The sequence below is a fragment of the Zootoca vivipara genome, chromosome 6, assembly GCF_965207765.1.
Source record: "Zootoca vivipara chromosome 6, rZooViv2.hap1.1, whole genome shotgun sequence".
NCBI classification, from domain to species: Eukaryota; Metazoa; Chordata; class Lepidosauria; order Squamata; family Lacertidae; genus Zootoca; species Zootoca vivipara.
The window spans coordinates 50,371,998-50,398,616 of NC_142589.1; the positions used below are offsets into that span (position 1 = coordinate 50,371,998).

At 45.7% G+C, this 26,619-nt stretch overlaps 1 protein-coding gene across 4 annotated transcripts in view; it reads right to left on the minus strand.

Moving 5' to 3' along the window:
• Positions 1 to 5,502, minus strand: part of KCTD15 (potassium channel tetramerization domain containing 15) — a 66,881-nt gene extending 61,379 nt beyond the window's left edge. Inside the window, exon 1 of one of the 4 annotated variants that reach the window (XM_088672123.1) lies at positions 5,357 to 5,502. Coding sequence is in view for 1 of the 4 variants with exons in the window: in XM_088672122.1 (XP_088528248.1) it covers positions 2,838 to 2,840 (3 nt within the window). In the remaining 3 variants the exon portion in view is untranslated. The other 3 variants (XM_035120478.3, XM_088672122.1, XM_088672124.1) reach the window with 3 other exon arrangements.
• Between the last annotated feature and the right edge of the window lie 21,117 nt (positions 5,503 to 26,619).

Here is a 26,619-nt window from a genome sequence, read left to right on the forward strand (position 1 = left end):
GGTGTGCAGAGCAGCAGCTTTCTAGCATCTCTCACCAGGATCTTCCAAAAGGCAGCCTATTTCTTCCCGCCTTCCTGTGCTAACTGCCTAAGTGCTGCTTGTAAAAACTATTTGCCCGTGGAAAGTGAAATAACCACCATCCTATGCTCATTTACACACAAAATGATTTTGTGTCCCATTGAGCTCACAGTTGTTCCGCTCTCTAGGGGTGATTAAACTAGCTAGGCTGCTACAGCTTGCAATGATTTCACCGAATCGCTTCCCCATGAAGTTGCTTCTTTGCTAAGCTGTTATTTTAACCATAAAAGGTAAACAGAAGGCAGTTGTAAGAGCTCCATTCAACTCCATGCCCAGGGCTATCACCCTGGGGCAGAGAATGCTGAAAGACTGCAGAAATTTCCAGGGTGTTGCCTGTGTCTTCATTCTCTCTCTCTCTCACACACAAGCCTACAGGAATATTATTCATTTAAGATACACTCTAGATGCTACAATTTGAAATTCTACTAAAAAAAAAAAGACTTCAAAAGTGCAAAATAAGTTTGGGATGGATAAAACTTTCCCTTTTTTGTACATACACACCCTGGGGGGCATAGTAACCAATACTGCTGATGATGGGATGGGGTTGTGTGTTTTTGGAGGGGAAAGGGAGATATATATATATATATATCCGTATATCTGAAAGCAACTGCAGAAACTAAAAGGCAAAGCAGGTAAAGGCCAAGGGAGGGAAGGTGAGAGGCTGCAAACAAAAAGAAACTACAGCAAATATTATGCAGGGATTAAAAACCAAACAAAAAAAGGGGGGAAGTAGGCAAAGAAAGGAGCTCCAAAAGAGGGACAAAGTTTAAATCAAGGCACACAGACACTTAAAAGCCTACAGATGGGAAGCCAGACTAATTAAGGATGTAAAAACGCTTTTGTTTCTAAAGTTTATTGTTGCCAGGATAAAAAAAATTAATTGAAACTAATGCTGTTATTCACTCATGCAGTTTAATTCCTTCATGCCCATTTAAGAGATGAAATGAAAACTGCGGGTTTTTAAGAGATGCCTTGAAACAGTGCAATATACTCCCCCCCCCCGCCCTTCTCTGGGATGCAAAAGGGACATCTTCCTTTCAGCCAGCCAGCCGTTTATCAAAAGCTTCAAGTGCATCCAAACTACTCCAGCTAAGGACTAGAGTCCAGCAGGAAAGTCTGCAGGAGTCCCCCGGAATGAAGGGTGGCCTGGCACAGCTTCCCTTCCCACCTCCACCACACATTCAAGGGAGCTTGTGCAGGAGACCTTCCTGGGCTGCACCTCCTGCCTTTTTATCAGATCAAATCTAAAACCTGCTCCCTGGCCCATCTCTGCATTGGGCTCTCTTGGTCAAAGGGAGGTCTAGGGCAACACCTGGATATAAGCATTTTGCACAGCACCTTTTCTGCCCCCCCCAGCCCTTGTCCTCAGGAGAATATTAGTGCTCCCCTCCCTTTTGCAAGTGTCTTTTAACCTTTCAGTAGAAAATGTGCCCGTGGGTTAAGACATAGAAAGCCTGGACACCTTTGTCTGTGCAAAAGATGCTCAGCTCTCCACAGCTGGGAGCCTTTAAAAGGATGCAGGGGGTGGAAGAACTGCACAACCAGGGAGTTGACAGCTGAGGTGTAATCTGGTCATCAGGAGTGTAGCAGGGGTGCAAGTTCATAGCCTCCTGTCAATATCTGCCTAGGTGTTTTTATGGGAATGGATGGAGAGTTCAGCCAGAGCTATTGCTAGGAAGCGGCTTCCCTTAAAAGTTTCCAGCTCGCTTAAGCACAGAACTTGGTATGAAAGGTGCTTTCTGTCCCTCCATCCTATGTGTGCACACAAACAAACACAACACAACACACAAGCGTGCACTTTCCTCAGCAGGAAGAAGTTGCACGGGTCCCAGCTGAAACTTCCCTCTATATTGAAAGTACAACCTTCTGTAGGCTCAAGTGGAGGGCCATCCCATTATGTTGAATGGGCCCCAGGCTAAGTTCTGTATCAGAGAGCAGCCTGGGGGTCTTTAAGACTAAATCTCAGCACAAACTAGAGCAGGCATCCCCATCTGCTCGCCAGCGGGCAAGTGGCCCCACACATCCAAACACCACGCGCCGGTCCCCTTTTTGAGCGCTGGTCATCCTCTAAACAGCATTCAGGGAGGCTCGCTCCAAACTTTTGGCTTTGCCAAAGAAAAGCTCCCAGCAGTAGCGGGAAGCAGCCCCGCTCCCCAAACAAACAAAAATCAAAGAATAAAATTAAATTAAAAGAGCAACATGGCGCCTTTTCTTCTTCTTTCACAGAAGCAGCAAAGCAGGCAGATGGAAGAGGGAGAGAGTAGTGTCTCCCCCTCTAGAAAGGGGAGCTCCAGCCCCAGAGCAGGGCTTGGGGAGCCCCGCGCGCGGCGTGTACCGACAGCGCAAACCGACGATCGCCGGCAGTCCTGGGCCAAGCCGGCTCGGCTCGCCGCCCTCTCCTAATCGCTGGCGCCAGACTTTCATTCACAGCCCGCCTGCCTGCCTGGGGCTTTGGCTCCCCCTCTCAGCCGCTCCCCTCAAGCGCTTTTCCATCATCATCCTCACCATTTCTTTGGCCTTTTGTGCAGAACCACCCCTCGGGGAAGGGGGCTTCCTAAAGAAGGGACGCCCCCCTTTCCCCCCAGCCGGGGAGAAAACAGAAAGCACCAGGAGCGCCAATGTTGCCCCCCGCCCCACCCGGCACTCACCCCCAAAGCAGCCGGCAGCCCTTTCTGGCGCCCCACATCGTCACCCCAACCACCGATTCCCCCGCCCCCCCGCTTCCAAAGCTGTCAAGGCGCGCTCGCTCGTGCATGTACCATTCAAACGCCGCGGGGGCCCCAGCGAGCGCCGCGCGCTTCCCTCCCCACGCCAGCCGAAGCTCCCTTGGCCCCGGATCTTTTCCACCTCCTCCCCCTTCCCACCCCTCTTCCAGCTTCTCCAGCTTGATGCTAGGAGGGCAGCAGCGAGAGGCGAGCAGCCTCGGGCTGGGGGGCTCCAGCCAAGCTGGCCATCATCGCTGCTGCCTCCTGCCTTTTTTTTAACGGGAGAAAAATAATAAAAGGCAAAGCTACACACATACGCGCGACCGCGCGGAACAAGCGCGCGCACGGAACCATGCATGCACACGCGTGCACACACACACACACAGTGCAAAGGAAGGGTTTGGCTGGAAGTGTCACTGTAGCTTTTAAAAAAGGCAGCTGCACACACAAGACCCAAGATCCGAGTTGAGTTGCAAGAACCACTTGGGGGGGGGGGGAATCCCCTGCTTTGGAAGGCGCGCACGGTGCAAACCAAGGAAGGAAGCAGAGAGAGGGGGAGAGAGAGAGAGAGAAGCAGGCAAGCAGGAGGAGCCCGCTCGCCCGCCTTCCCCCGCCAGCCCGGGTCGCCCGCCTTACCTTGAGCGCAGGCGGCGAAGAAGAAACGCCGACGAGCTGGGCCAAGCCCCCCGTCCTCCGCGCCGCGCGCCGCTCGCTTAGCGAGGCGGAGGGAGCTCGGGTCGCCTTTGTAGGTTCCTCTGGCTGAGCTGCCTCCGACCCTGCTGCCGCCGCTGATGCGATGCAATATTATTGTAGATCTATTTGCCCAGGCTTCTTCTCTCTCTCTCTCTTTTCTTCTTTTCTGTTTGTTTTGCCTCGTCTGCGCGGGGAGGGGAGGAAAGCGGGGTGGCGGAGGAGGAGGGGGATCAGGGAGAGAAGAGCCTTAAAACAGAGGAGCCGAGGCTGCTCGGGAGAAGAAAGGCAATAATCTCCTCTCTAAATAACGCGGGGAGAGGAGGGGGGAAAGGGAGGGAAAAAAGAAGGGGGAGAGAGAGAGAAAGGAAACCGCGAAAGGGAGACGGCGGCAGCAGCGGCTTCTCGCTCTGGGCTCTGAAAAAACGCCTCCGGCTCCGCCGCCACGTTAGGCTGCAATTAGCTCAGCCCTTTTCGCTCTCCTCTCGCCTGGGCTAGTTTCTCAGGAAAAGCCGATCTTGGCCCCAACCTTCTGCAAAATCTGCCCTCCCCCACGCCGGATTTGTTGTTATTTATTTTTTTAAATTAACTCTTTCTGTGTCTTGCTTTAATTTTTAAAAAGAAACAAAATCCTGTTGCAAATGTGCCTCCTCCCCGTCGCACCGACTTCCCCCTGCAAAATCGCTCCCCCCCTTCTCCTCGCGAGCACCAAGCTTTGGTCCTGTGTCGAAATCTCGCCTCTTTTTTTGTTAACGGTCCTGCCTCTTCGTCTTCCTTGGCTGGGGGCTGGGGGGGGGAGGATAACGGTTTGGCGCCGCCGGAGTCCTCAGGGCCACGTCCCTTCCAGAGAGACTTTAGTGCAAAAGAAGGAAAAGGTGGGGGTGGGGGCGCGCGAGGGAGGGAGCGCGCGCGAGGGGGAGCGCAAAGCTGATTTTAATCACTGTCATTTGGTCTGATGTAATATTTCCCGGGGCATTTCCCAACTAGGCATAAATTTGCAGCTCCCAAATAAGTCAGGCAGGGCACGTTTTGCACATCGTTGGAGTCCTCCCTCGTTACAACGAGGGGAGCACCCGGGCCGCTGCTGCACTTGTTGATAAACTGGAGCAAGTTTTGGAGACGGGTCCCCCCCCCCTCTTTTAATTACAAGACGAGCTCAGCGATCGAGGGGCTCAAATGGAGAGCCAAGCAGAATAAGCCTTCCCTCCCCGTTTCGATGACTCTTCTTTGGGGATCCGATTTTGTTTTATTCTCTCCTCCCCGACCCCCCCCCCGCGCCTCGGCTTGCAAACGCTCCCCCAATGCCCTGCAGGCCACTGGAAGCGAATGACGTCCACGGCCAGGCATTGTGCGGCGGGAGAAAAGCGCCCTGGCAGGCCGCCTCGGGCCAAATGCGCCATTTCCATTGATGGCGCACGGCGAGAGATGGAGATGTCTGCTGCTGCTGCCGCCGCCGAGGCTTTACCCAGGCAGGCGAGCAGCTCCAGGGGCGCTCCTGCTTCCTCCGGCCCGGCCGCAGCAGCCTGGTCTGGCCTCCTCCCTCTGTACACCCCCCCCCCCGCGCCTGCTGGAAGCTTTCTCTCCGCCTCCTCCCTGCGCCTCCAGCCTTCGCCATAAACTTTGAACAAAAGCAGGTCGGATTGCGGGCCAAGCGTTTGTGCAGCGCGCTCCCTCCGGGGGAAACCGCCTCCAGCCCTCGGCGCCCCAATGAGGAGCGCGCTTGCCTCCCCCTGGCTGGCTGGCTGGCAGGAGCAACTTTCTGCCTGTCTGCCTTTCTTCCTAACATTCATGGCCTCCCAAACTCCTCAATGTGCTCCCGAGGAAGGAAAGAATGGACTCTCCATCGGCTTCGGCGTGCGCAAAAAAGACTACAGTCATCTTACCCCGGGCTTCTCCCCACTTCCAAATTATTGGAGAGGCATTTCTTGATAGAGGGGGTTGGCCTGGGAAATACTTATTTGATAGCTTGTACGTTGTCAATTTCACAGATATGAGCGCCATCCCTCCAGCCTGTCCTGCCAGTGATCGGCTGCAGCTGCAGGCGTTTATTTCCTCTCATGGAAGGAACAAATGAGATCCCTGTTGGCCAACCATCCAAACAAAAACGCGCATAATTCTCCACTGCCCCGCCCCCCCCCTCCAGAAGTTCCTATTAACCACTTTTCCATGCGCACACATTCCAACTAGACCAAGCCGAACTGATGGGAGAGATGTGCATCCCCACCCTTCGTTGCCCTCCCAAATTACAATGGTTAACTTCAAGTCTCCATTATTAGTACAATTTCTCCAGAATATCCTTCTTTTTAGCTTTACTGTAAAATCTGCACTAAGGACATCAAAATGTGTGTCAGTGTTATAGAATACAGCAGTTCAAGAAATTGACAGACATAACTAAAGGTAAAGGGACCCCTGACCATTAGGTCCAGTCGTGACCGACTCTGGGGTTGCGCACTCATCTCGCATTATTGGCCGAGGGAGCCGGCGTATAGCTTCCAGGTCATGTGGCCAGCATGACAAAGCCACTTCTGGCAAACCAGAGCAGCACATGGAAACGCCGTTTACCTTCCCGCTGTAGCGGTTCCTATTTATCTACTTGCATTTTGACGTGCTTTCGAACTGCTAGGTTGGCAGGAGCTGGGACCGAGCAACGGGAGCTCACCCCGTCACAGGGATTCGAACCGCCGACCTTCTGATCAGCAAGCCCTAGGCTCAGTGGTTTAACCACAGCGCCACCTGGGTCCTACAGACATAACTAGGAGACCTCAATTATTCACTTATATTAATTAAAAATGGGGGCAGAGAACTTTAAGAAAAATATCCATTCGTGTGTATGTGTGTGTGTATTCATTCATCTGACCCTGGCTTCCCCCACCTGATGTTTTCCATACTGAGGCTGATAGGAATTGTAGTCCACAACATCTGGAGGACAAAGCTTGGGAACAGTTCTGGTCTATTGGAGCACATTGTATCGCCTGCACTTTCAAGTATGCTAAGTCTCCCCTGTGTTCCTCTCTGTTCCAGGGAGTTCTGTAGCAGTTCTTACCTGGGATGTTAATCCCGAGGAAACTATTCCTTCTCTTTAGATTTTATATTACTGACTGCCACCACTTTCCCCAGTCTTACTTTCCAAATCTTATTCTCACTTTCCAAATTTTTTTTTGAGTACTGTACAGTAAGCCCTCAATTTACATGGAGTTTATATTCTGGGGATCGTGCCTAAAGCCAAACTTGTGTATCGTCAGGTTCAATGGTGCGTGGGATTGCCAAAAATATTTTTTTCTGGAACTCCTTTCCATCCCCTTTGTCATTTTTTGGCAGGCGCGTAAAGCTGAATATGTGCAAGTTAAACACATGGAATTTGCAACCTTACTGTATGTTCAGAGTCTAAGGTTCTTGTATTAATTTACAAAGCCCCAAACAACTTGGGTCCTGGGTACCTCAGACATCGCCTGATCCCTTTTATCCCTGCTCGATCACTGAGATCTTCTGCAGGAGGGTCTGAGTTGGCAAGCCTACTCAGTTGTTGTCATGAGAAACTGAGCCTTTAGTTCTAGTTACAGTTGGTCTGAGTCGAAACAAAATAAAAAAATTCCTTCAGTAGCACCTTAAAGACCAACTAAATTTTTATTTTGGTATGAGCTTTCGTGTGTGCATGCACACGAAAGCTCATACCAAAATAAAAACTTAGTTGGTCTTTAAGGTGCTACTGAAGGAATTTTTTTTATTTTGAGCCTTTAGTGTCATCAGCCCAGTCCTGTGGAACACCCTGCCACTAGAGATTTGGCAGGGACCTTATGTGCCAACTTTTAAATGCCTGCCAGGCCTATTCTGCCAGGCCTATGCAGGCAATTAAGAACACATTCTTCCACAATGGTTAATTGATGCCTGCTTTTAATTTTTTATGGTTTTATTGTATGGTTTAATGTTTTTATCGCTGTAAACCTTTTTATTTTTGTATTACATTGCAGTATACAAATACTTTTATGAATAAATTCTAAGAAATATGTCATACCGTATTTGTGACACATGTCTGTTGGATTTAAACTAAGTTTAAACTTTAGCGCCTACTAGCCACAAGGAGGAGCAACTGCAGAAAAGCTACGCAATCTCTCCCCCCCCCTCCATCATTGCTATTGTTCTGCAAAGGCTAAGGACAAGGTGAATAACCTTTCTTCTTTCTAACTTTTCCAACAAAAGTCAAGGCCTCATAATTTTGGTCTACCCACTCTTGGTTTTCCTGATGCTTCTCCTCATTACCAAGGGATACAAAGGAAAAGACGCAAAGCCTCTTTAAAACTGAGGGTTCAGGGTTTTTATTTTTATTTTTGGTTTTTAAAAAAAGTTATCTTCTGTAACAAGGATAAACAGAAAGTTTTTTTTTCCTAAGGGGAATTTATTTATTTATTTATTTCCCAAGTACAAACTACAGGAGAAGAGGGAAATTTTCTCATTAAAGTTACATCCCTGCAGTTAGTTCAATTACTTGATATATGCAGAAGATGTTGTAAATTTAAAGATTTAAATAGCTTACAAAGATGCCGGAGGCTCCATCAGTTAATTTCCTTAATTTATGGATTTTTTTTTTTAGTTCAGCTTCTGAAATGGGGGGGGGGGGAGAAAAGAAAAAAAAAAGAAAAAAAAAGAACTAGGTCAGTGGAGAGATTTGCATCCAGCTCAAGATTTCCCAGTTTGGTTCTGTTTTGTCCATCCCTGCCAGCTCAGGAAGACAGTCAGTGGTCATCACTGACCTTATGAAAAGAGCCTGTGGCCTTGCCCTCTAGCTGGTTGGACTACAACTCCCATAATCCCTGAACACCGGCCATGCTGGCTGGGACTGATGGGAGTTGAAGTCCAACAACATCTGGCAGGCCAAAGGTTCCCCATTCCTGCCCTAGAGGCATGACTTAAAAAGAAAAAAATGCAGCACTCAAAGGCAGGATCTGATCTGAAACATGAACTGTATTCTGAACAGCATCCTGCTTGTCAGCAGATTCTTGGTGCAATTAGACAAGGCTGCTGATTTGGGCTTTCTGGGTCTTTTCTAAGTTTGAAACGGCAAAGCTCAGTGGTAGAGGAACACCTGCTTTGGATGGTCCCAGGCTTGACCCCCCCCCAGGGTAGGGATGGGGATGTTTCTTCTGTGAAATCCTGGAAAGCCTCTGCTAATCATTGGAGACCAGCCTTGGTCACCGCTGGCACTCTCCAGAAGAAGAGAAGAAGAGAAGAGTTTGGATTTGATATCCCGCTTTATCACTACCCGAAGGAGTCTCAAAGCGGCTGACAATCTCCTTTCCCCTCCTCCCCCACAACAAACACTCTGTGAGGTGGGTGGGGCTGAGAGACTTCAGAGAAGTGTGACTAGCCCAAGGTCACCCAGCAGTTGCATGTGGAGGAGCGGAGACGCGAACCCAGTTCCCCAGATTACGAGTCTACCGCTCTTAACCACTACACCACACTGGCTCTCCCAGATGTTTTGGACTACAGTAGCTAAAAAAGCCAATGCAATTCTGGGCTGCATCAATAGGAATATAGCATCTAGATGAAGGGAAGTAATAGTACCACTGTATTCTGCTCTGGTCAGACCTCACCTGGAGTACTGTGTCCAGTTCTGGGCACCACAGTTCAAGAAGGATACTGACAAGCTGGAACGTGTCCAGAAGAGGGCAACCAAAATGGTCAAAGGCCTGGAAACGATGCCTTATGAGGAATGGCTTAGGAAGCTGGGTATGTTTAGCCTGGAGAAGAGAAGGTTAAGGGGTGATATGATAGCCATGTTCAACTATATCAAAGGATTTCATATAGAGGAGGGAGAAAGGTTGTTTTCTGCTGCTCCAGAGAAGCGGACATGGAGCAATGGATTCAAACTACAAGAAAGAAGATTCCACCTAAACATTAGGAAGAACTTTCTGACAGTAAGAGCTGTTCAGCAGTGGAATTTGCTACCAAGGAGTGTGGTGGAGTCTCCTTCTTTGGAGGTCTTTAAGCAGAGGTTTGACAGGCATATGTCAAGAATGCTTTGATGGTGTTTCCTGCTTGGCAGGGGGTTGGACTGGATGGCCCTTGTGGTCTCTTCTGACTCTATGATTCTAACTCCCAGCAGCCCCCGCCCCAGCATGAGCTGTATTCCAATATATCTGGAGGGTTCCGGGTTGGCCAAGGCTGGTGTAAAAACTATTGAGCTGGATTGCCCCCAGAACCGTCTCAAGCACATCGGGCGCCCTGGCGCCGTGGTGCGGAGATCGCTCTGGCGCCCCCGTCCTGCTCTGTTTCTTGCCGCGGCTGGTGGGCGGGCACAGCGCGCAGCACGGTTTCCACGTGGCTCCACCGCGCGGCGCCCCCCTACCGGGCCCACACCACCCAGACTACCCCTAGAGCTGGCCCTGATTGCCCCAATGGCAATTAAATGCCCCATGCTGTGATTCACTCTAAGGTAAGTTCCCTTTATACCTATGGGTAACATAGAGAAAATGGCCTTGGGCCAGTTTGGCTTGTACTTCAGGCTACTTATCTGAACAGCCAGATTGAAAGAGCGGCTACCAAAAAGCCACACTGAGATCTAAACTTTACAAGCAGTCGCCATTGGCACAAAAAGGAGGCAGCGATGGAAAAGATATTTGCTTCCGATGACACGTCTCTGCCTATATATGCCACTTCCAAAAATTACATTTGCCTCTGTCATGCATACTACCGGTAGTAATGAAACAGTATTTTAACCTTCTGGGCTGGTTGATCTCACTTAGAATCAAGCGAACAGAAACAGCTTTTGGACACAGTAGCAGTTGGTTTTGAAAAATATGTGTTATGCAAAATTGCTTAGGTATTTGAAACGAACCAGATGCACAATAAAGGAGTGGGCGGTTTCTTGAAAAAGAAAAAGAAAGAAAAAAAGTTGCCCAGAGAAAATGGTAGGTTCATTCTCTTATGGCATCTGCAGGCAGGGCTGGGAATGACCTCTGCCTCAAGCTCTGCAGAGCTGCTGCCGGCCAGTGTAGACAGTATTGGGGTAGATGGACCATGGTCTGGCTCAGTACAAGGCAGCTCCCTATGATCTGATGCTGCATATTTTCCTGCAATACAAGCCTATGTATTATTCTGTGATTTTCCTTTCTTCTGAGTCCTGTCTGGGTCTTTCTGTGGCTGGGTTTCAGTACGTGCGAATACATACATATGAATTAATACTTAAAAGACGCAATACAAACTAAATGAGACCAGGAAGCAGTGTTGCAATGTGATTCAGTATTGCTGTTTTCTGTCGGTAACATTTTCTTTTCCCACTAGATGAAGTTTCTAAGATTTGCAAGGTACATGTCAAGGACGGGTATATAAATGGATTTTTATTTATTCACAACTCGAAGACTAATTGCTTCTCTTTGCCTGAAGGCCAAGAGATTGGTTTTAATATGACACTTCAAAAGTATTCATAGAACTACAGAGATACTAAAGTGTCATTGTTTTAAGAAAGAAATCGCACTGTGGTACTTGTGACCCTGAAAAATAAAATCTTTCACAAAGTGCTGTAGGTTCCCACCTCCCCCTCTACCAGAGTTTAATTTAAAGCCCAACTATTTAAAAACTGCACAAAGGAAAAATATTAAATATTATGTCGCAACCATGAAAAAAGGAACCATTTTAAAAGGAAGCGTTACTTCCGAGCAGAACTGTTATGTCCTTTAGAAAATAACATGCAAATTCACAATGACTTGAAACTTGTGATCTTAGCAGCACAATATCACCATGAAAGATGCTATCATAGGAACATCTTTCAGTATAGATGGGTTTTTTCCCTTCCAAAGTTTTTTTTTGCGCTTGTATGAGGCTGTGGAATTGCTGTAAATAAGTTATTTCAGTGTAATGTAAGGTTTGACTTTAAGGACAGGATGAGGCCAGTACTGTATAGGTATATGTACTAGTTACTGGTAGTTGCACTCTGATTTTAAATGTTTGCATGGTTTTTATATCATGTATACATATGGTTTTCCCAGTAGTGATGTATGGAAGTGAGAGCTGGACTATAAAGAAGGCTGATCGCCGAAGAATTGATGCTTTTGAATTATGGTGCTGGAGGAGACTCTTGAGAGTCCCATGGACTGCGAGAAGATCAAACCTATGCATTCTTAAGGAAATCAGCCCTGAGTGCTCCCTGGAAGGACAGATCGTGAAGCTGAGGCTCCAATACTTTGGCCACCTCATGAGAAGAGAAGAATCCTTGGAAAAGACCCTGATGTTGGGAAAGATTGAGGGCACTAGGAGAAGGGGACGACAGAGGACAAGATGGTTGGACAGTGTTCTCGAAGCTACGAACATGAGTTTGACCAAACTGCGGGAGGCAGTGCAAGACAGGAGTGCCTGGCGTGCTATGGTCCATGGGGTCACGAAGAGTCGGACACGACTAAACGACTAAACAACAACAACAAATACATATGTCTGTAAACCACTTTGGTTTTTATTTTATAGAATAAAATAATAGCACAGTACTGTACAGATATTTTTATAAATAAATTCTCTTTCCAGGAGCAGCTACTCAGATGCCCATTAAAATTCTCTATGCAAGGGAAAGCAGTGACGGGCTTTTCTCTGCCATTTGTCCCCAGCGCCTGGGAACCAGAGGTCTAAGGCCTCAAACAGTAGAGAATCTGTCTAGACAGCATGGCTAATGACCTTTGACAGATCTCCTTCTCTGTAAATGTGCCTCATCCCTTCCATCCCCTCCTGATGGACGCAATACCACACTAGATCTGTACATCGAATGCTTCCGCCACAGAATCCAAACGGATGTGACCAGAAAACACCATCGCTTACAACAAAATCTAAACCATGCTGAAAGGAGAGCCATAGAAAATCTCAGGAACAACCCAGACATTATAATTAAAGAGGCAGACAAGGGTGGAGCTGTCGTCATCATGAACAAAACTGATTACATCCAAGAGGCCCACAGACAACTTTCCAATACTGCCTTTTACATGAAATTGGACTCAGACCCCACACAAGCATACAAAAAAGAACTGAACAAGATTATTAAGGAGCTACCCCTACACATCCAAGAACAGATCCTCACAAACACACCAGCGGAACCTCGGCCAGGAACTTTCTATCTTCTACCCAAAATACACAAACCAGGAAACCCAGGACGCCCCATCATCTCAGGTATTGGCACCATTACAGTGGGTGTTTCCGGCTATATGGACTCTGTTCTGAAACCATATGCTATCAGTGCTCCCAGCTACGTACGTGACACCACAGATTTTCTGAGGAAAATACAATATTTGAACAATCTTCCTAACAATACTATACTAGCCACTATGGATGTGGAATCTCTATATACCAACATCCCACACAATGATGGTTTACAAGCCATAAGGAACACCATTTCAGATAAAACCACAGCGGACTTTGCTACCAAACTCTGCCACTTTGTCCTTACCCACAACCACTTCAAATTTGGTGATGACCTGTTCCTCCAGATCAGCGGCACAGCCATGGGCACCCGCATGGCCCCACAGTATGCCAACATCTTCATGGCAGATTTAGAACAACGTTTCCTTAACTCCTACCCACTCAAACCTCTCCTGTACCTGCGATACATTGACGATATTTTTATTATCTGGACACATGGACAACAGACCCTGGAAACCTTCCACCAGACATTCAATGACTTTCACCCCACCATCAACCTAACAATGAACCAATCTATGCAAGAAATACATTTTTTGGACACTACTATAAAAATACAGGATGGACGTATAGACACCACCTTATACAGAAAACCAACTGACCGACAAACATATCTACATGCTTCTAGCTACCATCCCAAACATACCAAACAATCCATCGTATACAGCCAGGCCTTACGTTACAACCGCATCTGTTCCAACTCTACAGACAGAGAATCTCACCTAAGAGATCTACAGCAAACCTTTTTAGAACTAAAATATCCACCTGATGAAGTTAAACAACAGATCAACAGAGCCAGACAGATACCTAGAGAGAACCTGCTGCAAGACAGACCCAAAAAAGAAAATAACAGAACACCACTAGTCATCACATACAGCTCCCAAGCTAAAACAGTACAACGCATCATCAGAGATCTACAGCCTCTCCTGGACAATGACCGCTCCCTTTCTCAAGCTCTGGGAGGAAGACCTTTCATTGCCTACAGACAGCCACCCAATCTTAAACAACTCCTCACCCACAATAATACAACCACCAGACTTAACATGGACTCTGGTACCAGAGCCTGCAATAAACCCAGATGCCAACTTTGCTGCCACATACACCCAGACAACACCATTACTGGCCCCAACAACATCCAACACACCATCTCAGGACTATTTAATTGCTCATCCTCTAACATTGTGTATGCCATCAAATGCCAACAGTGCCCTTCAGCTCTCTATATTGGACAAACAGGCCAAACCCTACGCCAAAGGATAAATGGACATAAATCTGACATCAGGAACCAGAAGACAGAAAAACCAGTAGGAGAACACTTCAATCTCCCAGGACATTCTATACAAGATCTCAAAGTAGCTGTCTTACTACAAAAGAATTTCAGAAATAGACTGGAAAGAGAAGTTGCTGAATTGCAACTTATCACCAAGCTCAAAACCATGGAGGGACCTGGTTTGAACAGAGATATCGGGTTCTTATCTCATTATACATGATAAGCGATCTTCAGCCATCTCAACCCTTGCTTTTTCATGCAAAACCATTTGCAGTCGTTTGCAGTCATCAACAGCTATCAGTCAGTCAATCACCCATTTCCACCACCCTTCTGAGTGATCCCCCCTCCCCATCCCCACCCCTCCCCACCCCTTCTCTACATAAGTGCCTGGAAACTTCCATTTCACTGTATCTGAAGAAGTGTGCATGCACACGAAAGCTCATACCAAAATAAAAACTTAGTTGGTCTTTAAGGTGCTACCTGAAGGAATTTTTTTATTTTACTTCGATCCAGACCAACACGGCTACCTACCTGTAACCCTTCCTCAAAGTCACCTGAACTGCATGTGGGAAACCTGCAGCCTCAGATGTTGTTAGGCTGCATCTCACTTCATCCCTGACTTCATCCCATCATGCTGATGGGAATTAGAGCCCAACAACATACAGAAGGCGGCAGCTTAGGCACCCCTGTTCAAAGCTAATGGCCTTCAACACATCTTGTGCCATGAATTCTCGTGTGAAGTACCACTAATCTGTTTTATTGGCTGATCCCAAAACTATTGTGTTATTATCCTGTCTGCTCCATACTATTATCCAAATTTTCACAGACTTCTGTTCTGCCCTCGCAGTTCTCTTTCTAAAAACTACCAAACAAGAAAGCCCCAAGACCTTTAGCCTTTCCTTGTGTGTTAGAAGACCTAATTTGCACCTTCTGGACTAATACACTGATCAAAACACAATTATCCTTTGGATTTTGCCCTTCTCTGAATTTTCAGCTTTCTTTGAGTTCTCATCTCAAAAAAGCAGCAAATGGTGAAATAAACAAATAAATAAAACAAAACAACAATTCATACAAATAATAATGCATGTGAACATCCATATGGCTTTTAAAAAATAAATCTGAACTTAATATGGACATGGGTTGAAATGGAGTTATGAATGCCCTCGTTCAAAACTGCATGGACCAGAAACAGACTGAACATTCATCCCTTCTAGTAAAAAAAAAAAAGATGCTCTGAACCTTGACCATTTTGATTGCTTTTTTCTTCCTGCATTTTTTGTCTGCCTCCGTGCCATCTTTTTTTTAGATGGAGTAACCGCAACTCTACACGGATGGGGCCCTTGGCGACTCTTGCCATGCCACACCCCTTTCCAGGCTCTGCCCCCTTAAGGGCCCTGCTCCACGCCCTCCTCACATGCTTTTCCTTGGCTGGAAAGTGTCCTTGAACTGTGATGATGATGCCTCTTTGGATGGATGAAGGTTGGAGAGAGGTGGTTATATGTAGAAACCTCTGACTTCTGCATAGCTGGAATGTAACCTACTGTCCAAAAGGTACTACACTTGTTGCCCTGTCCACTTCTGCATCTGGTCCCCACCAGAGACTTAGCTTCTGCCTCTGTTTTCATCCACACATGGATCTGCTCCAGCACTCCAGTCCCATGGAAGAGGGAGCAAACTTGACTTCTGCTGCTCCAGTGGGTAGGACCTGGACCAATGAATTCAAATAAGAAAGAAGGAGATTCTGGCTAAATATTAGGAATGATTTTCGGATGGTAAGAGCTGTTTGACAATGGAACGACCTGCCTCAGAAAGTGGTTGGACTCTCATTCCTTGGAGGTTTTTGAACAGAGGTCAGATGACCATCCTTCAGGGATTATTGAGCTGTGATTCCTGCAATGCAGGGGGTTGGACTAGATGACCCTTAGGGCCTCTTCCAACTCTACAATTCTATTATTCTACTGGGCATTGTACTTTAGTGTCCAGGTTCTTGGCTGCTCCTGGCCTTGTACTGACTTGAAACTGCTCCGTGTTCTTTGATCTGCAATTGATAATGCAGCCCCCGAGTTTCTATTCCTATGAGTGATTTTTAATGGAAGCCTCGTCTGAGTCCTGTGTTAATCAAATTAAGAGTTGCAATAATTAAAAGCATATATGTTTATAGACAAATATACTTGCACAACATACACACACCCTCACAATCAAATAAGTGCAAACATGGAGGGTGTGATCCAGTCATTGCTCTGCTGTAGACACTTGTGTCCTCCAGGGATTCTCACAAATCGACATGGTTTCCTTCGAAGCCTGAGTCTGCAGCTGGATTGCTGACTTAGCCAAATTATGTGTAAAATCCCATGTAGGCAGACGCTGGTTCCCTGCTGGATTAACATCTGAAGTGAGTTGTATGCTTTGCTTCTTCTTGCAAAGATCTGAAAGAAGACATAGCAGAAGGACAAAAAAATTGAAAACGAATCCCTCTGTGTTACTTCTTAAGAACTTCTGCAAAAGTCGGTTCCCTTTCCACTTTGAATGCTTAGAATTGGCTGTTCCTGCTGAGGATTTGGGACTAGTGTAGCTTTCCCCAGACTTGATTCATCCTGATATCTTGGACTATACAGTAACTCCTGTCAATCTGTCCCAGCAAGCAGAAGAAATTTGTAGATGGGTTGCTGGCAGAGGATGCTCTGAATATTACAGAACAGGCAGCTCGGTAGGAGTGGGGTTTGCTCATTTTAAACATTACTCAGCTGCAAAATATTTTATCATTAGCAAAATAAGATCTACCAGCAGACATTTGTGATAATTTTTTTTTAAAAAGAGTATAGCTTAGAAGGAATAAAGCACATCATAAAAAATGAAGAACAGTACAACCAATTTAAGTAACAAAAGTCTTACAGAACCAAAATGGAGGTGATGAAAAGACTAAAGTGCCTAATAAGATTCTCCACAGGTTTTCAAAGGATATATTCATGAGAATAGTTGAGATATGGGGAAACCAGTGGGAAGGGGCTTTTCTGTGGTGGCTCCCTGGTTGTGGAATGCTCTCCCCCAGGGAGGCCTTTGTTACGTATCTTTAGGTGCCAGGCAAAAACGTTGTTCTTCTCCCAGGCCTTTTGCTAATTAAACAATCCATGGCCTTTTAAACTGAAGGGGGTGGTATCTTTTTTGGTTACTATGTGATATAGTAACCAAAGGGACCCAGGTGGCGCTGTGGTCAAACCACTGAGCCTAGGGCTTGCTGATCAGAAGGTCGGCAGTTCGAATCCCTGTGATGGGGTGAGCTCCCGTTGCTTGGTCCCAGCTCCTGCCAACCTAGCAGTTCGAAAGCACGTCAAAATGCAAGTAGATAAATAGGAACCGCTACAGCGGGAAGGTAAACGGCGTTTCCATGTGCTGCTCTGGTTTGCCAGAAGCGGCTTTGTCATGCTGGCCACATGACCTGGAAGCTGTACGCCGGCTCCCTCGGCCAATAATGCGAGATGAGCGCGCAACCCCAGAGTCGGTCACGACTGGACCTAATGGTCAGGGGTCCCTTTACCTTTACCTTTATGTGATATATATTTGTGTTTTACATTGTAATCTGCCCTGTTATCTTTGGAGGAAAGGTAGTATAGAAATTCAATCAATTAATTAATTAATTCTAATAAGAAAATAAAAGTATGTTTGTTGCAGGCTACATCAACGCTACAAAGTGTGCCATCATGCTTTAGAGAACCAACCTCTCATATCTGCCACACTTTAGAGCAGCCGAAGGCACCTCTGCGATGGATAGCAAACATCTAAACATCACAAAGAAGCCAATGCAAACTAGAAGAGGGCGTGCGGTTTCCAAATTGCGTGTACACTCATAAACTTCAGGCCAGTGTTTTTGTGTCTGTAGGCATCAGGGTTCAGCTGTGGCCAGTCTTGGGACTGGAAGAGCACGCCCCCCCCCGGCCCCCGGGGCAACCTCAGCGCAGATTTCCACACGAAAACCAGTTAGTCATGTTTTTATCCTGTATTTTACTCTGTGAACTGCCCTGAGATCTTATGCTGAAGCTTGGTATATAAATCTAATAAATAATAATAATGAATGAATAATAAAACAGTCAACAATTAGTTGCACCTTTATTCAGATTTCGACTAAAGCTATTTAGTTTAATTAATTCAGCAAAATGAATGAACTTGATCCAGTGCTGCTAGCTTTTCATAGTCTGATAGTCATTTACACCTTCAGTGCCCCCCTGCCTCCCACTCACCTCTTACCACGACCCCTAGGTAATCCCATCACCCCCTAGGGGGCAGGATCGGCCACTTTGGGAGTCTAGAGCAAAACAAGGCTTGTAAGCATCAGACTCTGTTCATGCTTTCGTTTAATAAATATTTCCAAAATTGCACACGGTTTTTATTTTTTGCACACAATACATGTAAGTATCTATTGTTTGTTAATATGTATGCACCTGAGAGCAAACACTTCATTTTCTCTTGCCTGCACGTATTTGTAAATATGCACATGGATTTCTTACCTGGCTCCATGTACCTGGTTTTATTTAGCGTTCTTTGGGAGCCAAGCACAGGGAGAGAGAAAAACATAAAGGTCATCATGTCTTGCAGATGAGTAGTCTGCCTCCCCCTACCCCCCCTGCCTGCTTGCCTAGCTTTCTTTCTAGCCCTTTATATACATATATATTTACTCTCATGTGACTGTCTGGGCGTTCTTGTCAATCAAAGCCATCTACCTGGAAGGTTATTCAAACACGAAACCATTTTAATATTCTGCATTAACTCAGTAATCAATGCTTGAAATGTGGAGCTCAGTAACAGTCTATAAACAGGGCAGGTAAATTTAGCTTGAAATAAAAATGATTTGGTGCTACTGGGTGCAATACAGCCCACTTATTAAACAAAGTTTATGGTAACAATTACCCGTTAATGTTTATGTCCATTTTAGCAACGTTGTACTAGTTCCCTTCTCTGTGGTGGAGGCAAAACTTAATATGCAGTGAACTATTACTCAGTTTAACATCCTGCTCCTTCGACTTCCTGTTGGATACGAATGGAAATTGATTTTCTGACACAAAGAGCTTCCTTTATGTATAAGGCATGGTTAAAATGAGCAAGTATCGCATTAGAATGTTGTCTGTTTTCCATCAATAACGCCTTATTTTCTTTGTCGTTGTGCCAAGACAGTCATCTCACAGTGTTGTTGTATGTTCCTTGCTGACAGACGCTTGAGGCTGCCCAGGGGTGAGCTGGCTGGAGTCAGGGTTGCTTTGTTGATAAGACCCACCCTGTTCCCGTGATTGTGATCTGCTTTCATTTTAAATTGTTGTAACGTGCTCTGGGACCTGCTGGTGAAAAGTGGGGCATACCCTCCAACATTTCTCCAATGAAAATAGGGATGCCCTATTCCATAATAACCACGATAATAATTTCATTATTTATAGCCCACCCATCAGACTGGGTTGCCCCAGCCACTCTGGGTGGCTTCCAACATATATAAAAACATAATAAAACATTAAACATTAAAAAAAATCCCTATACAGGGCTGCCTTCAGATGTCTTCTAAAGGTTTTACGATTCCTTATCTCCTTGTTTCGGGGGTTGCAGAACTCCATACCCTGCAACATTTCTCCGATGAAAATAGGGATGCCCTAAGGAAAAGCCGGACATTCTGGGGTCAAATCAGAAACTGGCATGGCTTCTGTAAATCTGGGACTGTCCCTGGAAAATAGGGACACTTGGAGGTTCTGGGGTTGTAATTATGAATGACTGAATGAACGAATTGATGAATGAAGGTTCCATGTTCCTTCTTACTGGACACCAGGAAATGGCAATATTAATAAACCAGTAAGAGAACATTTCAGTCTTCCCAGACACTTTGCCACTGATCTGAAGGAAGCTTTGCTTAGAATTTAAAATGGAAGCTCCAGTGTGAAACATTGGAATTGCAATTCGTCAAGAAATTCAACTTAATCCACTTGGGTCTGAATTGAAACTACATTGTCTATACTGATTGGCAGTGGCTAGGGATGAGAGGATATGCCAATTTTGTTTTCTCTCTGTTTATTATTTTTGAATCGTAAGTATGGTTCTCCACAATTCCACATTGGTTTGTGATTAATTTTTTTTTTAAAGTTCACATGAAAATGCAACAGAATTTCAGTGCTAACTTCTCTTAATATATACACTTTTGAAAAGCAATTCCTCTAATATAAGGCATTTTTGTTGGTTAGTCTCACTAATATAAGCATTCATATGCACATTTTACCTCAATAGATGCATTTTTTTATATGTTACTTCGGTGAAGAACGGCATTGCAAAATTCAGAAATGTGCCCATTTTTAAGGATGCTTGTGTTTCAGTTTGCATGTTGTTTCAGTATGTGCTATAGGTGAGAATGTGCACTCACCTATAAATGTGAACTGAATCAAATTACTTCCCCTATCCCTAGCTGTGACTCACCAGGATTTCAGGCAAGGGACATTCCCTACCTGGAGTTGCCAAGGATTGAACCTGGGACTGTCCGTATGCAAAGCTCGTGCTCTACCACTGAGTTATGTCCCTCCCCCTAACCCAACCTTATGGGGCAAATCAGGCCCTTGAAGGTGGAGGCAGAAGCATAGTGGTCTGGTCTGCAGGGGGCCAAAGTCTCATAACTATTTCTGTAGAAGGGTTCCTGTCTTCAGTGTCCTAGAGCCAACCAGGTCTTCCCACCCTATGCAAAGATGAGAGCCAATCAGAGTGAGAGGAGGTGAGTCAGTCACGGAGGATTGGCTCTTAGGGTCACTCTTGAAAAGGGACTCAGGAAGAACAACAATGAGGAATGGTTTTGTATGCTCCAAAGCTAAGCATATGGGAGACAAGGTGCTTCAGTTTCGAAAGAATGGCATGCAATTTCTGTTATTTGTAACGGAGCTTCAAGGAAAGCACAATTTAAGTCACTCCAGAAGAAGATATTACAGCACTCTGAATCATCTGCCCAGGTACAGAAAATAGTAGATCTCGCTGGAAGGCAACAGATTGACATCTGCACTGATCATTGCAGCATGTCCCCAATTATTAGTAAAAAGGTAAAGGTAAAGGACCCCTGACAGTTAAGTCCAGTCATCTCACTTTACTGGCCGAGGGACCCAATGTTTGTCCGCGGACAGTTTTTCCGGGTCATGTGGCCAGCATGACTAAGTCGCTTCTGGCAAAACCAGAGCAGCGCACGGAAACGCCGTTTACCTTCCCGCTGGAGCAGTACCTATTTATCTACTTGCACTTTGACGTGCTTTCGAGCTGCTAGGTTGGCAGGAGCTGGGACCGAGCAATGGGAGCTCACCCTGTCGCGGGGATTCGAACCGCCGACCTTCCGATTGGCAAGCCCTAGGCTCAGGGCTTTAGACCACATTATTAGTACAGTACTGCATAATCTTGGAAGGGGGTGTGGTTGTGAGGGGGTGTGGTTGTGACTATCATGAAAAGACTCTGCACTTCTGAATGGGCCACTGAACCACTGGATGTGGCTGACTGGGACTGAGATCTCATTTGAGCTGAGAGGACCTCACCCCTGGTGAGACCATCATTGTCTCTCGTCCGAAAGAAGCTGAAATGGCCTACTGTCCCAATGAAACAACAATTTATTCCATGTATTTGAGAGAGAACCCAGGTAAAGTATTTAAAGAAAAGCAAAAATGAGTCCATTCCCTTGTGGGCCAGCCTGGACTGAAATCAAGCCCTGAGTCCACCTTTTGAGGCCACAACAAAGCCTTAGTGCCACATTGCGAGATTATGAGGGCAGGTGACTCTCGTAACTCAGCATCTTGGCTTTTGTGGACAGGAGCAGTGTGGAGAGTCAGAATCCAGGGGTCACTTGTAGGTCAAGCTGCTTTGCTTAGATTAAATTACCTGCTCAAGGAGGAATACTTTAGTAGTTATACCTGATGGTGGCAGTAACTGTGCCAGAGATGGCACTACGGCGGTTCAGCTCCGGCTGAGAACGAGGGTCTCCTGCTGTTTCGCCCCTTGCCACTATCTTCCTTCTGATCAAGGCACCAGCCTCCGGGGGATAGGAAGGAATCTTTCTCTTTTGTTATTTTTAATTGATAAGTGCAGTTGTTCCGCAGCAGAATGGGTCATCTGCCTGTGACCTCTCATTAAAATATACAGCAAAAGCTCTATTGTTGGGTTTCATTAATTAGAAAGCACTCGAGGAAGGAAAGGAGGGGACAATACAACCCCCCCCTCCATTATAGCTAGCGATGTCTATACCAGAAATGCTTGACACTCTCATCATTCAGAAAACTGTTAGGGTAGCAGCTTACTCATTGCCCCCAAGAATGCATGGAACATGCATATGCCAATTCATCTACAGAGTTGCAAATTTGGAAATCATTGCTATAATTTAAATAAAAAGCTGGCCTTAGTGGAGAAAACTGAGCCCAGGTGACCTGTTTGCCTGCTCAGTCTGCCATCCAGAACCTCATCTGCTCTATATATTGAAAGCAGTATCATACCTCTCAAAGAATTACGAGAGCTGTAGTTTTGTTAAGGGTGCTGAGAGTTGTTCAGAGGTTCCTAGTCCCTTCACAGAGCTACCTTTCCTTGGCATTGACCATTAAACCACTCTGGGAGCCATAGCTCTGTGAGTGGGGATTTGAACCACTCTCCAATCCAACACTCTAAGCACTACACCACATTCACACGACACGTGCTTGGGTTTCTGTGACCCATTCTGGAGGAATCTGACCCCTCCCAAACACAACATCACCGATACAACTGACCCATCCATCTTAGGCTGGTGACACACACACACTCCTTGGGCCATACAGTAAGTGCTACTTGACCCCCAAACACCAGGTGAAAGCACATCAACCTCCTGAATCTTCAGGCTGTTCACCTGGCAACCAGAGCCTTCTGAAGCGACCTTTGGTCAGCCATCGTCTCGCAGCCTAAGCCAGATGTATGCCAAGCTTGAGCTTCTTGCAAGAAAGAGAAATGTGATCACGAAAACCATAACCCAATCCAGCATTCTGCTGTCACAGTAGCTACTCAGAAGCCTTTGGGAAGCGCACTAATAGGGCATGAATGGAATAGCCCTCTTTCACTTGTAGTCCCCCACAACTGGTGTTCAGAGACCTCTGATACTGGAGACTATATATACCCATCATACAATTGTACAGTTGGGAGGAACTCCATCTAGTCTAACCCTCTGAAATGCAGAAATTACAGCCTAGTAACCATTGATTGCCTCCTCATCTACAAATTTGTTTAATTTCCTTTTAAACGTGGGAGCCATCACTTTATATCGTGGGAGCGAATTCCATATTTTAACTAAGTGCCGTGTGAAGAAGCATTTCCCCCTTTGTCTGCCCTGAATCTCCCAACATTCAGCTAAACTGGAGTCTTATTATTTTCCTGTATATCAGTTTTGCACTGCTCTTCAAAAATAGCCCCTCCCTCAACACGTGGAAGGGCACCACCAGTTTATTGGCATTCAAGGGGTTATTTATAAGCACTCTCCATTGCACAGAACGAGAAGGGCTTTTACTGAGTGACAATGACCTGTTAGCTATGCAGAATGCGTTGCTCATTAAAACATTTTTTTTTAAATAATAATTTTAGAAACTCCCCATTTTGTAATTAATAGAAAGCTCTCTTTTCCTTCTGTGATCTCCATGGAAGCAGGGAAACAGTAAAGAGACCTCAGGACCCATTGAAGCCTGTAGAAAAAGGCCAAGCAACCTCAACACCACAGCAGCTGGCTCTAGGTTTTCACGCTGCATTGCAAAGTGCACTCAACCTCTTTCAACTGTTGAATTTCTCGGGAGGGCTGCTCGAGCTGTACTGACACTTGGCTTCCCAGAAATAGATGCTCTGTCCTCAGTCACCGCAATTGTGAATTGTGAAGTTGTCTGCGTTTCTCCCTCCCTCCCCATCTGTTTAAGATGCTTTAACACATGTAACTGATAAAAGAGCAAGACTGGTATGGCTCCAGAGGACCAGGGTTCATGGAATCATTGAACTGTAGAGTTAGAAGGGACCCTGAAGATCATCCAGCTCAACCCTCTGCAATGCAGGAATATACAGCTATCTCCAGTGCTTTTTTCCTTTAAAAATGTTTTTTGGGGGGTTACTCTCATTTTGACTCCAGAAAATCACCATTTTATAGTTCAAATTGGGAAAGATAAATACAGTAAATGGAGAAAAGTACAAATAATAATAATAATAATAATAATAATAATATAAAAATATAAACCAACTATGTTTGCCTGTCTCCACTTTTCACCGAAACCGCTTGACCGATTGCATTGAAATTTTGACACATCACATGCGAATACGCGAAGGATCTTATACAGTTTGCTTCGACAGATGTCACACCTGAGCCTAGGGCTTGCTGATCAAAAGGTCGGCGGTTCGAATCCCTGTGACGGGGTGAGCTCCCGTTGCTTGGTCCCAGCTCCTGCCAACCTAGCAGTTCGAAAGCACGTCAAAATGCAAGTACTGTAGATAAATAGGAACCGCTATAGCGGGAAGGTAAACGGCGTTTTCATGTGCTGTTCTGGTTTGCCAGAAGCGGCTTTGTCATGCTGGCCACATGACCTGGAAGCTATACGTCGGCTCCCTCGGCCAATAATGCGAGATGAGCGCGCAACCCCAGAGTCGGTCACGACTAGACCTAATGGTCAGGGGTCCCTTTACCCCTTTAAGGAACTCAACACAGTGACATCTACTGGCCAATGACTATAATACATGACTCAGACAGTTCCTTTTCCAAGGGTGGGGGCCAAGGAATGGAGATACAGGGGGGAGGGGCCAACACTCCCCAGGGACAACAGAGGGAGGGGCATCTTATCGTCCTCTACTGGGGTACGGGGGCCCTGACTGGGCCACAGCAATGCGTGGCTGGGTCCCGCTAGTAGTAGTAATAGTAATAATAACAACAATAATAATATACCCCACCCATCTGGCTGGGTTTCCCCAGCCACTCTGGGCAGCTTCCAACAGAATATTAAAATACAATAAAATACAAATAAAAAGATTCACAAAATGTTTGGGGGGGGGGATATGCTTACCCCTGTGTCCCCCCAGAAAAAAAGCACTGGCTATCCCACACTCTAACCAACTAAGCTATTTTTCATAAAGAAAGGAACCATGTATGCCACCTTGAGCTCTTTGGAGTAAAATGTGGGGTGTAAATGTGATGAAATAACTAAATACAGTCATACCTCTACAGTAGTTGCGTTATTTGCGTCATGTTGCGGATTTCCAGGTTGTGAACGCGGCAAACCCGGAAGTGTATACTTCCGGGTTTTGCCGTGCGCGCATGTGCAGAAGCACTCTATTGTGTCACACGCATGCTCAGAAGCGGCGCTCTACTTACGGAATTTTTGAGGTGTGAATGGCACCCCGGAACGGATCGCTTCTGTAAGTAGAGGTACCACTGTAAATGGTTAATTTATTGACATACCTCATTTCCCACAAGTAAAACTGTGCTCAAAGCACAGTTCACACGAAGTCTGCATAAATACAATAATGCAGTAGCATTACATAGTAAGTCATATAATATCACTGCAAAATAAACTAAAATAAAAAGATGATCAACAATGAACAGTTGTTGGCAGTTGTTCATTGTTACCCGAATCAATGAACAGTTCATTTAACATGCCATATATATATATATATATATATATATATATATATATATATATATATATAGCAACTTGCTTCAGGCTGGAGGGTGGGGCAAGGCAAATGAAAAAAAAAATCTCCTCCTTGATGGCAAACACATCATATTTAGAGAGATGGAACTTGCAGATATATCAAAGCTTTCAATATTTGTGTGTGAGAGGGGAGGGGGGGGGAGTAATGTTTTGAAGCAGACAGTGAGAAAATTGCCTTGTTGAGGTCAGAACCACCAGAGCCTCTGGCAAGCTGGCTTTGGATGGCAAGTGACAAAGTAGAGAGATAGGAAAACTCTTAATGGTAGCAAACAACCAGATCTTGCTCTGTACATGATGAAGCAATTTGTCCATTGTAAGATTCACTATTGCTATGGTAGGACACTGATTCTGCAGAAAAAGACAATCTCCATGTAAAATACTAACATATTTTAAAATAGAATCTCTCTCTATCCCTCCCTCCCTCCCTGTGTGTGTGTGTGTGTGTGTGTGTGATGTATGAGTGTGTTTGTTTTAGATGAATCTAATGGCATTTCACACACTCTGGCGACCCACAACTTGCATGGACTGGAGGATGGAGGCAGAGGAAAGCATCAATATCAAGCCACGTTGAGAAAAAAGGTCTGGCTTTCTCCTGCTCCTCGGGTACCTTCCTTAGACTGTCAGTTTGAAAAAAGCTCATCTTTTCTTTTTCTTGGTTTTTTTTATAAAAAAAAATATAATGTGCAGTCTTCACTCAAGAGACATGACAGGGACCAGTCGCTGTTCATTTGAAATGATTTTCATCTCCTGCATCCTGGAACAGACAGGAAAGCAGGTCTCAGAGGCAACTTCCACGTACCAGTCTGCTGTGCGTGTTTATCTGTGACAGACTTGAATCTTCAGGATGGTATTCTATCAAGTGACATTCCCAGTCATGGTGATGTGTGTCTAAAAATAGGTCATTGTCAGATAACTGGGAAGGGAAGCATGTGAAGTTAGAAACCAGGAGATGAGGAGGGAACCAGCAGAGTCTTATTCATGCTTACCTTAAGGCCATCCTTAAGGCCTCCAAGCCTATGCA